General features: G+C 54.5%; 3 protein-coding genes across 3 annotated transcripts; 1 reads left to right on the top strand and 2 right to left on the bottom strand.

The window, feature by feature from the left end:
- Positions 1-930: 930 nt before the first annotated feature.
- On the bottom strand, positions 931-1,449 carry C8Q71DRAFT_863903 (uncharacterized protein; the record flags this gene model as incomplete). Its single annotated transcript, XM_047928251.1, has 1 exon — positions 931-1,449. The coding sequence occupies one exon, from the start codon at positions 1,447-1,449 to the stop codon at positions 931-933; it is 519 nt and encodes a 172-aa protein (XP_047772243.1).
- Positions 1,450-3,280: 1,831 nt separating this feature from the next.
- On the top strand, positions 3,281-3,671 carry C8Q71DRAFT_728579 (uncharacterized protein; the record flags this gene model as incomplete). The annotated part of the gene is made up of 2 exons (XM_047921969.1): positions 3,281-3,407; positions 3,469-3,671. 2 exons carry the CDS (start codon positions 3,281-3,283, stop codon positions 3,669-3,671), a joined length of 330 nt encoding a protein of 109 aa, XP_047772244.1.
- Positions 3,672-6,942: 3,271 nt separating this feature from the next.
- Positions 6,943-7,329, bottom strand: C8Q71DRAFT_672366 (uncharacterized protein; the record flags this gene model as incomplete). The annotated part of the gene is made up of 1 exon (XM_047919677.1): positions 6,943-7,329. A coding segment is annotated over one exon (387 nt), but the record flags the coding sequence as incomplete, so codon positions are not given.
- Positions 7,330-11,773: the final 4,444 nt, after the last annotated feature.

Genomic DNA, 11,773 nt, shown 5'->3' on the forward strand with positions numbered 1-11,773 from the left:
GTGCGGGAGAGTCATTAGTATGCACGGTGTTGAGGATTCGCACGCACCAATAGTAGCGAGGGGCGGAACGAGGCGGGATCCTAAGGAGTGTGCAGGCGGGAGCAGGCAAGCGCATGCCCTAAACTAGGCATGCGCCGAGGACATGACCCCGACAGGCGGCGGGTACCAGACCACACAGGGAGCACCGGCAGGTGGGTCTGGGCGCGGCCGCGGCATGAGTATCATTTACGCGTCGAGGAGCCACGTCCACGGGCAGCGCAGGGTGTGAAGCTAGTAAGGGCAGCGGGTGAGGGCCTGGCGCGGAGCGGGTTTTGTCTGGCACGAAGGCGCCACGTGCACGAGCAGGGCGGGATTTTGACGAGCGTGCAGGCCGGCGACGGTGGCGGACGAGGACGTGAGTGTGAACACATACATACGCAGGGCCACGTACCTGAGTAGCGCGAGGCAGGACGACCATGGGGCAGGACGCTCACGTAGGCGGCGAGCGAGAGCGGCGGGGCGGGAGCCCAGCGTGGGCACTGGCGGCCTGTCCAGAATAGGCTCGTATTGACGGGCCACGTGGGCAAGCAGTGCGGGGTGGGATCCCAACGAGGGCGTCGACCTGGCAGCGACGCATGTCCGGGTGGCAGGTGGGCGCGGGCGCGGCAGGATGTATCAAGGCGGTGTAGCCCAGCGTGGGCACTGGCACTGGCGGCCTGTCCAGAATAGGCTCGCATTGACGGACCACGTGGGCGAGCAGTGCGGGGCGGGATCCCAACGAGGGCGTCGACCTGGCAGTGACGCATGTCCGGGTGGCATCGGTGGGCGCGGGCGCGGCGGGATGTAATGTATTTTGGTGATACATTCTGGTTCGACGCGCATTGTATTATGGAATACATTGGGCTCATACAACGCGGACGTATAATTACCGCAGCGATCACTTAGCGCGATCTATGTATTGCGTGTGCACGCCACGTACCAGTATATTATGTATGAATATGCCGGAGAGGGCTGGTCTAGGCCTTCCTCGTCGACACTCCGCAGGTCGAGTTCGCGCAGATCACGGAGAGACGCGATGGCATCGCCGAGTATATATCCATTGGGGTCGGCCAGATGTTCTTCGACAGACGTAACTGGCACGAGAGTCTGCAGGTTCCGCGCCCGTTCGAGGACGTCGGCAAGCGGGGTGTAGCCGTCGGGAGGCTCGTACAGGACATTCGAATCATGAATGGTGAGCTTCCGCAAACATTGTAGACGGTACCCATCTTCCTCATCGAGCATGAACTTGCGAAACCGAATGCTTGCGACCGGCGCTGTGAGCTGTAGGGAAGAAAGAAAGTGTCTTCTCGCAGCTGTGCCCACGACGCGGGAAGTCATCGCTAGCTTTGCGGCGTCACGTTGTGGAAGCCATGCAACGACGATCCCGAGGATGTCGTCGTTCAGGGATAGAATATTGGCACCCGGTGCCATCCTCGCAGATGTCACGCTGCGGTGAATGAATCAGGACGTCACCTCAGAGCGTTCTGAGTATTGGTGAAAACGTACCTGACGGTCCGCCCTATACCGTTACCCGCTAGTCCGTGGATGAAGACGTCGCGCCACACGTCTCAGCCACATCGCGTGTCGCGGCCGTCGTCTTCACAAACGCTCTATGTAGACCTCGCTCAGTACTCATTTTACGGCCTGGGCGACCTCATAATCGGAATCTACGCATCAAATCCAGCTCAGGCAAGGTCTTAGAAAGGCCATATCAACGACGGAACACGCTCAAGACCTCACGAGAGTACGGATGGGGAGTCGGCCGCAGGCAAGCCGCAACATGACCGGCGAACGGGTGCTGCACTCACCGTGTGCCAGGAGTGGAGCAAGCTACGGAGTGGCTGAATAATGGTATGTCTTCTATATGGGCCGGGTGGACATGACAGGGAGGAGTTCGAGATCACAGAGTTTGAAACTGTTGAGGTGGGTTCCTCGCGATGCACTGTATATGCAATGTTCCAGTTCGTCGATGATCAGTCAGTTCCGCTCCAGTCTCTCGTGAAAACTGGTGGCGGGGATGGAAATACTGTATACAACGTAGACTCGCGGTAGAGTACATTTGGGCGAAATATGAATGCCTACATTGCGGAATTGTACAAGACAGTCATGAACACCAGTACTGTATCAACTGCAATTGGACCTCCTACGGAGTGAGAGGCAACAATACATGATATTGCGAGCGGATCAACACGGTGGATTGTGATAAAACATATTGCAAACCAGTGTCCTGGAAGTACATACAAAAGGTCAGCACAGGAACATTGAACGAATGTATACCTCGTCCCACTCCGAAATCAGGTACTCACTAGTACTCACTCAGCACACTCTCCCTAGCCTCCTAATATGCAATCTGTGGCACCTGTTCACCAGTATTGCTGCTGGTGTGAGTTCATCTGACCCGTCCGGACTCTCGTGAGGTCTTGAGCGTGTTCCGTCGTTGATATGGCCTTTCTGAGACCTTGCCTGAGTTGGATTTGATGCTTAGATTCTGATTATGAGGTCGCCCAGGCCGTAAAATGAGTACTGAGCGAGGTCTACATAGAGCGTTTGTGAAGACGACGGCCGCGACACGCGATGTGGCTGAGATGTGTGGCGCGACGTCTTCATCCACGGACTAGCGGGTAACGGTAGCCCTAATCTCCAAGAGTTCGCGACAAAGACTCCAGAAACGCCAACGTGTGATATAGGTTCGTGTCGCTCCGGAAATGCTGGTGAAATGTCGTCAGTTGAAGTTCCAGTCTGTGCGACAACCTGAAACTATTCCCACTTACTCAAACTGTATACAATCAGACGCCAGGACGGCGACCAAACAGCAACAGAGAAACTAGCCGCAGAGCTCAAAGTTCACGGTGACCTGTGCGAGCAGTTCAACACGCTCCATTTTGAGGCGAGATGAAGGCACCAGCGCCCACGAACGGGTATCGCGGCGAAAAAGGTGCAGGATGCTCATGCGTTGCCTAGACGACTGCGAAAAACCGGCCGTAGAGCAGCTCACGAACTTCGATAGCTAGTAGTACCATCGTAATATTGAATGCGTTGCACGAACTGAGATATGAGGCATTCGTCGTGCCGCAGCCACATGTGGCGTTCGCTTACATAATACACGCAACCTTTGTCTTCAGCCGTTGTTAGCTGCCATCTATAGTGCGCCATCGCCACGACTCTAGAAGTACGCGACCATATAAATGGGCTCGTCCAATGCGGCTCCCTTGATCTTCACGAACTACATCCTGCTCACACCCTGATTCAAGACTTGCCCCGCATGGAGGCAGCTCCTACCACCAGCTTCCGCCGCATCTCGCCTCACATCGTCGAAGTGAACCCGCGTCGCATCAGCCAATACCACACAACTTGGGAGATGGTCCTCGCGATGTATGGCGCGATAGTCGGTGCGTAGATTGCATACATCACTGAAGAGCGATCACATCTCACACTCCGGCCGACGGTCAGCGCATCAGGGCTACTACGTCGCGGGTATCTTGCACAGGAACGTGTGTGAGGCAAACATCTGGATCTTCGAGAGGCAGACGGACGAAGGAAAGCAGCATGTCGCTGGGATGCTGCTCGATGTCGATCGCTGCGACAGCTACAGGCGATTCAGGCGGGCTGAGCGGCGACCTCAGAGCAGCAACGAGGAGGAGGAGGTCGACTAGGCCTCTCGCGTGGTACCGCTGGGATGAGAAGAGTGAAGTAAGTGACGGGCTCCTCTGTGTTGTATCAGTCGTGATTCATTGTTCCACATGCAGTGTGCTATCGCTGTTCAATATGCGTTGTTGTATCATAAAGTTGCCAGTCGTCGCGTAACGCTGGCGTCGAGCGTCATCCTTCTAGCAATATTCAGATTGTCATCGCGACGAACCGCGGGTGTACATATCAGTGTTGACAATACTTGTATACGTGCTTATGAGTCTTTTACACGTCGCGAACTTCATCTGTTGACGACCGATCCGGAGCCTGTCCTTGAGCCCAACAACCACGATGTAGATTTCCCGGAAGCGCGCCTCGTTCACCTGGCTACAGCATCACGAACAATATGCAGGCCCCCGCGCCCCCCGCCATTAGCAGATGGCGCCAGCGGGTTGTCTGAGATCGGCGCAAGGGGGAGGTCGACAAGGTGCGAGACTGCTTCAGCATCATCTACGTCGTCGCGCATCCCGATGCACGCTGAACGATCCTTGTAACGATTCAGTGCTCGCGGAGGAATTAGCCACTCATGGCATGCTGTATAGCACGCCGCCCGGCTCGGGGTGAGAATTTCTCGCTGCAGCCTATGCGGCATAACGAATCCTTCCCGCCGCAATCTGTGCGGCGATGACAGAAATACATTCTTGGAGAAGGACAGGTCTGCGAAGAAGGTCTAGAGGGCTCGCATGTCTTCTAAGATGTCGAATCGTGGTATCCACACGCTCCCCGGGTCGGAGCGCCTTACCGAACTCCCCCCGCATCTCCTCCCTACGTTACTGGAGGCGCAGATCGACAGTTCCTTCCCGCCTACGTTCATCCTGCGTGGCGGGGCGGACACTGTTGTTCTTCGCTCAAAGACGAAGGCGACGTCCGAACGCTTGCGTGCCTTGGGTATCACGGAGATGGAGGTATGTAGTACTCAAGAAACGACCAATCCAGCCGAGCATCCGCGATTGCCATACCATATTCGATACATCATCATCACCTCTTTGCTACTACATGAAGTCCCTGTACATCGCATCATTAGTCGGTACGCATTTGGACAACATATTGTAGCTGCTTACTTACTTCGGAAGGCGTAACGTCTTCGCGAAAGCGTCGCCGCGCAAGTACGCGTCGATCCTCAACCCCTCTTCCTCGCCGATCTCCACCAAGGCTCGTGCATTGTTTTCTTCGGCCCGGACGTCCGCTGACCCAGGACTTGCTTCCGCATTGCCTCTTGTAATGTTCCACCACCGCGACCGATTCGCAAAGGTTGTCTTGCAAGTACCCACATTCCACATGACCATGTAGCCCCAGGAGATGGAGACATACCGGAGGGATGGGATGGCCTTCGCGAGGATGTCCGGAGCTGTCGCACGCAGATCTTTCCATGAATCGTGCACTAGCCATTTGTCCGAGTTGGGCTCAAGGATGCCATGGTCCTCACCCAATAGGGTGTTCTGAAGATGTTGAATGAGCCTGAGGCGCACACAGAGGATGCCACAGTCAGCTAATAGTGGCAGACACTCTTCCTGCGGCACATACAGGAGACGTCAGACCACCAGCGCAACAATAGGAGTGGTGTGATGAAATGAAACGTACAAGCCACTGATACACAGAATCAATGTCATTGTGCAGTAGCACATCCAGGTAGCGCAGCCTAGACCGTGTGTGCTTGGCTAGCTCCGCGAGTCGTCTCCAAAGATGTATGTCACCATAATGGTGCTGAATCGAGAGTACGACGGGATGTGTCGCACGAATCGTGGTGACTATGGTCTCGCTCAAACGGGATTCCGTGGTATTGTCAACGAAGACATCGAGGACGTTTAGACGCGTAACAAGACCGAGGAGCAGGGCGTGCCCTGTGCTGAACATGTTGTCCGCGTCGTGCGGGTAGATTTCTTCGTTGTCTTCGTCGAGCACCGCTATGTACTCCAAGTGCAGACACTTCAGATTTCTGCAGAGAGCGACAAACGGCAAGGGATCCATGTTGGTGAGGCGCAGGACACGAGTGTTGGGTAATAGGTCAGTCTGAGCGGGGAGAGGCATGGGTCCATCACTATCTTCGAGCTGCGACATGAGTGAGCAGCCAGAAAGCTGTATTTCCGATGCGGTGTGCAGGATTGAAAGGGAAGGAAATGTTTTGCATCCAAGACGGATTAGCGTCGGTCTGCAAGTCATCCTTCCGCAGAGTTCCAAGCCACGCTCGCCAATGACAGGAATTTCGAGCTCGCTCAGGTCGCTGAGGGATGCGATTGCATTGCCGAGTAGATATCCATTGGGACTCGCCAAGATCTCCTCCATGTAGCTGAGGTAGAGTGTCCTCAGATTCGATGCCTTCTCGAGTACGCAGGCGATAAGAGCGAAGCCGCCATAAGGGTCAGATACAGGGCCAGGGGAATGATGAATTTGGAGGTTTCGTAGACATCGGAGACGAAATCCATCGTCCTCCTGGAGCATGAGCTCGTAGAAGAAGGAGCCTCCGATTGGCGCGCATACACGGAGGGTAGACAGCATACGGCGTCTGGCAACCGGGCTCACATCACGAGATGCCAAAGCCAACTGAGAAGTGTCTTTCCGCGAGAGCCATGAGACGATGAGGCTGAGGACATCGTCGTTGAGAGAGTTGATAGTGACAACCTGAGCCGCTGTCATCGTGTTTTGTTTGTTTCCTACAGTAGAGAAGGCATTGTCAGCGAGGCAACAAGGCCAGTCAGACGACGCGAGAAGATACCTGGTCAGATACTACTGAGTCAGTGCACCGACGACGAAGGCGAAGGGCCTTCAGCGTGTCCAAATGACCTGTGAGGTTCAGTCGAGCGTGTGAACAACATGAATGTCATGATCACACTCCACATTCACGCAGTAGGTGCGTGATTCAGGATACTCACTTGGTCGTCGCTGGCGGTAGACGCGATAGTCCGGGTCGAGGGGCGAGCGACGCGCGTTCGGATCGAGAACCAACGCGTCTGTTCGGCGTTCAAACGTTCAAGTTCCACCAAGCGCCCTGTAATGTGCAGTAGATTACAAAGTCGAAAACTGTTTCAATGATCTTCTCTACTACACGTGCTAGAGGCGAATGTCGCAGTAAGCAAGCATCCGAGATCGCCTTGAAGTGACACAGACAGTTCTGCATTGAATGTGCATGTCCCAGAGTCTCGAGATCTCCAGCGACCATCACGCAACGTCAGTTTTCATTATGAATGACCCGACTGCGGCAAGTGTCCGTAGCTGCTACGTACATGGATCCGGTCCTTGGAGTACCCTTGCAAGGAACCCCATGCCTTTCTCCTGGGCCTCGTCCGCCCCGGGTGCGAACTGCACGGGATTAACGCACGTCATCAGTCCATGAGGACCGTTGGGTACCACTTCGAGCGCGACGGTGACGCCTAGGTCCCGTAAGCAATCGTACGTCGTCTTCGATTCCACGAGCGGGACGACCGTGTCCAGTTCGCCGTGCAATAGGAAGGTAGGCGGAAACGACTCATCAAGTTGCGCTTGTAGTAACGCAGGTCGGAGATGCGCAGGGACTGCCGCGAGACGTTCTGGGGCCGCAAGCGTCCGTAGATATCCCGAGACGGGTTCTCCGAGGACGTGATCGAGCAGCTCGCCGGTGCGCCACCAATATGGGTACAACGACATTCGACCACCCTCGTCACCGAACGCCCCGCCGGGACGCGGAGACAATGGGCATTCGGATATGGGGCGCTGCGGCATCACCGTGAGGACCTTGGCTGCTGCCTCGTCGCGGAGACCGTGCACCGACAGCCTCATTCGAGCCGTCGAGTCCTTGACAGAGATCCAGTGATCACAGAGGAAATCGCCGCCACTTCAGGCCCCCCCTGTACTGGGGCTATTAGCCTTATCCTTTTGTCCATTAGGTTGGGGCTAATTGCCTCATTTGGGAAGGTATGTCCAGGTATATGGGACATGGTGCTGGGATGTACTATGGGCTTGGCCCATTTCTGCCCAATTCCCGTCCCAAGTTGCTGTGATGTCCCATTGTGGGCAGCCCGTTCTAGGGCATGCTGCCACAATGCCCAGTGGGCTTCCTGGTACTTCCCACCACTTTGTCACAGGTCACGGGGTGCCAGGGGGCATTTGGGACATCCTTTTCCCAGGATTGGCTGTAGCTAGCACCATTTTGTTTTCTTGGGAGGCTCTAGCTTTTAGTGAGCAGTCATGTTTGCTTGAACCTTTTCTTGTTGCTTTCTGGTGCACTTCCAGTAGATTTGACGGCTGCGGTAGACCAACATCATCATTCCATGCACCATGACACTGCCATGCTCAGAGTATGCTTTGGTGGCACTTCCACTCAATTTGCCTTGTATGGTTCATCCCAAGCCTGGTCATGCCCAATACGTTGGATGGTTGCAGATGAACCCTGTCTTACAGGCAGATGTATACCACAAGATCACAATGAGAGACTTGGCATGTGAAGCTAAAGGATTCCTCCAGGTCTACAGATGGACCTTTTTCAGATCACTGATTGCAGCCTTCACAGCTGAGCACTGATTGTTATGCAAGCCTGGACAATTGCTGATGGCCCTATCTTACATGCCTCAACTTATGATGTCTAATTTTGGTGAGCTACATCTTATCATTGTATGGTATGTATGGTATGTGATTCCTGTTATCATTAGCATACTCATGACATGATGAGCAATCACTATATGGATACACATGTTCTCTGTAATACAATCTTAAGTTGACTATGGGCTTGTCATGAATGCCCATGGATACCCCACAAGTCCTTAATCTACGTTTTATGGGCATCCCACAGCTAATTGATGGGGTAGTACCGCAGCAGAATGTACATCCCAAGGATGCTACCAAGGGATGTCCAATATAGCTTTGGACATCCCATGCCAGGGTTGTGAGGGTTGTCCTGTAGCTCTGTGGACATCCCAATGCTTGTACCAAGCTTGTCCCATGGTCCTATAGACAGCCCACATAACAGGCAAGGTTGCTTTGGACAACCCATTTCATATGTGGAGGTACTCCCGTGGGATATCCCATACAGCACTAGAGGTATTCCCATGGCTACATGGGCATCCCACACATCATATGAAGGTACTCCCGTAGTCATTTGGAAATCCCATGCATTATCCGCAGGTACTCCCAAGGCCATATGGACTTCCCATAAATCATATTGAGGTACTCCCCCTGTTATATGGACATCCCGTGGAGTGTACAGGTATTCCCATGGTTCATATGGGCATCCCATATATCATGTAGAGGTACTCCCATGGTGATTTCCCATGTAGCACCTGAGGTATTCCCTTTGGCAACATGGGCATCCCACATATCATGCGAAGGTACTCCCACGGTCATATGGACATCCCATACATTATGCAGAGGTACTCCCTCAGTGTTATCACAACCATATTGAGGTATTCCCTGTGTTTTTTGGACATCCCACACATCATAAACATGTATCCAATCCAATCCTATGTCCATCCAGCCCTTATGTAGTCCTATCACATAGCAATCCTATAGACCCCTCATGTATTCAATCCTATCCTGTATCACTCCTGTATCTCAGTCCTTATATACTCAATACAACCCTGTATCAATCCTATGTCTCAGCCCTTACGTATCAAACCTCATCCTATATGAATGATATATCTCAGCCCTTATGTATCAAATCTTGTCCTATATGAATCCTGTATCTCAGCCCTTATGTACCCAATCCTATCCTCTTATCCAATTCTATCCCCATCCAATATGGCAATTTGCCATCAGCCGTAAACGACAAGCCTATGGAAACTGAAGGTTACGTGTAATTGAAACTGTCCAGTATCTATTGGTAAGGAGGGAGCTTGCACATCGACGATCAGCCATAGAACGAAAAGCCTACGGAAATCGGAGGCAATTGAAACGGTCCAGTATCCGTCAAAGCAAGATAGGGAACACTCACGTCAACAATCGCCGGAGGGTGGGCCAAGCTCACGTTTGACACTAGTGGAGGCGATGGTCGCGCAACGCCGCAAGTTGCAAATGCGCGGATTCTCCGCCTGAGATGGCCTGGACGGCCCGTGATCTACGCTGGCGATGGTGTCCTTCCCATCCCGGCAGGCAAGCGGAGTTGCTGGAGGTGTAAGGTAGGAAACCAAATTTGGGATATGTGTCGTAGCGGTGTCGAGGACCTCGCCGTCGCTCCTGCTCTGAAGCAAGGGGCACTTCGGGGGCCCGTCCTGACGTTCAGGTCCTTTCGGTGGGAGCGAGGAAATGAGAGCGCGAAAACAATTGCGAGGGTGAGGGTGAGCGCAGCGGTGACGGAGCGGTAGAAAGGACGCAAGGGCAACAGCGAGGGGGAGTGAGGGTACAAGGGCGACAGCAAGGGAAACCGCCAGAGCGAGAGTGGGATGAGTGACTGGCGTATGAGAGACGCGGGCAGAATGGAGGTGGCGAGGAAGATGAGGGCGAGGAAGATGAGGGCGAGGAAGATGAGGGCGAGGAAGATGAGGGCTGGTGGATGAGGGGACTCACCGGGCTCGTCCTTCTTTTCTCTTCACAGCTCTCCTAGTCAATGCATACCGCGTGACTCCTCGCACAACCGTGACATTTCGTGGACACGAGACCATGTTGTGCACGGCTCATTCGCCAATGGGATCCCTGTGCTTGCGGAGGCATGAGTTGGGCGTGCACGCGTTGCAATTGGCAGTGTGGTCGAGCTTCAGTACCAGTTGTTTGTTCGTCAGCTGCCGGCGAGGATTTAAAGGGTTCTGGGCAACGTTCTGGGCGACGCGCAAGTGGAACTTTACGAAGTGCGTGAGCTCTCTCACTGCCTCGCGGTTCATTTGTGGACTCAGTCACGTTGGTGTCGAGTCTGGCGCGTGGGAGGAGGTGCAGCGCGGGCGGATTTGGAAGGAGCAAGGACACCGGCAAAAAGGGGCTCGCGGGAGATGTAGACGCGGGCTCAAGGGAGGCGCGCAACATGCTTGAGGATCGAGCACAACAGCAGCAGTTGTGTTCGGGGACAGCGGGCGCGTCGAGACAGGGCAGGGCAGTCGGGCGACCAGCGACTGGCTGGGGCATGGTGTAGGCGCAGGTGCATCGAACAAGGGCAGCTGCACACGATCAGAGAAGTAGGCATGGCGAGGAGTAGGCGCAGGGCTGCGAGGTAAGGAGAGGAGTGTGTCAGCAGACGGACATGCACGTAGTGCGCACCGAGGAGAGTGGGGGAAGGAAGCACCGAGGGCCCGGGGACAGGGACACTTACTGTGACTGTCGAACCGTCCTGCTTCACTTCTCTCCCTGGCCGGACTGCATCGGTAGGTCTCCAGCACGGTTCCTCGCAGTGTCCTCCGTTGTGATGGGCCCACTACTGCGGCTTGTGAGCAGCCTGGGCCTTGCGCTCGTGATGCACGCGTACGGGGGTGGCGAGACAACGCGAGCGGATGGGTTGTCGGGTTGAGCAGATGTATGGGTCCATTCTTCGCGTTGAACGCAGCCTGTGGCCTTTCGTCAGTTGAGGTGCAGATCGGTGGACGCGCATGGGCGCACTGACGAATTTGAAGAGAACTAACTGCATGGATCCATCAACTATAGGAACAATTAGATGAAGCTCTGAACTCACCGTATTACCGTGCACAGCGCAGAGGTGATGTATGGACTCATAACCCGAGTTGGTGAGTGCGCGGTCTTCTTGGGCTACTGGCACACACAGGTTGCATTCATCGTCTCCGTGGTCTCTCCTTCCCTGTCTCTGCATCCTGTCTTGCTCCGTGTATGTTCGGTTGGTCAGCGAGCGCAAGATCCCCGAGGCTCGAGCATGTGAGTGGGGCGGTCATTGCGTGTGCAAATGGCGCGCCAGCGTATGCGCTCAGCGAGCCTCAGACTTGGGTGCAAGTAAGATAGGAAGCAAGATAGAGGACAAGCGAGGTGGGCGGCGCAAGAGGTGGCATACACGCAACATGGTGGATGAGTAGCATCGCAGTCAAGGCGGTCGCCGTTGAGCATACAGTTAAGCGCTCGACGCCGCTCGTTGAGGCGACTTCGTCACAGCCGGGGCAGTATTTTCTAAGCAAAGCCAAGTACATAGGACGTATTCTATAGGTCCAACAATGAGTTGCCGGCATTTTCA

The sequence above is a fragment of the Rhodofomes roseus genome (assembly GCF_022264815.1).
Source record: "Rhodofomes roseus strain CIRM-BRFM 1785 chromosome Unknown C8Q71scaffold_65, whole genome shotgun sequence".
In the NCBI taxonomy this organism is placed as follows: Eukaryota; Fungi; Basidiomycota; class Agaricomycetes; order Polyporales; family Fomitopsidaceae; genus Rhodofomes; species Rhodofomes roseus.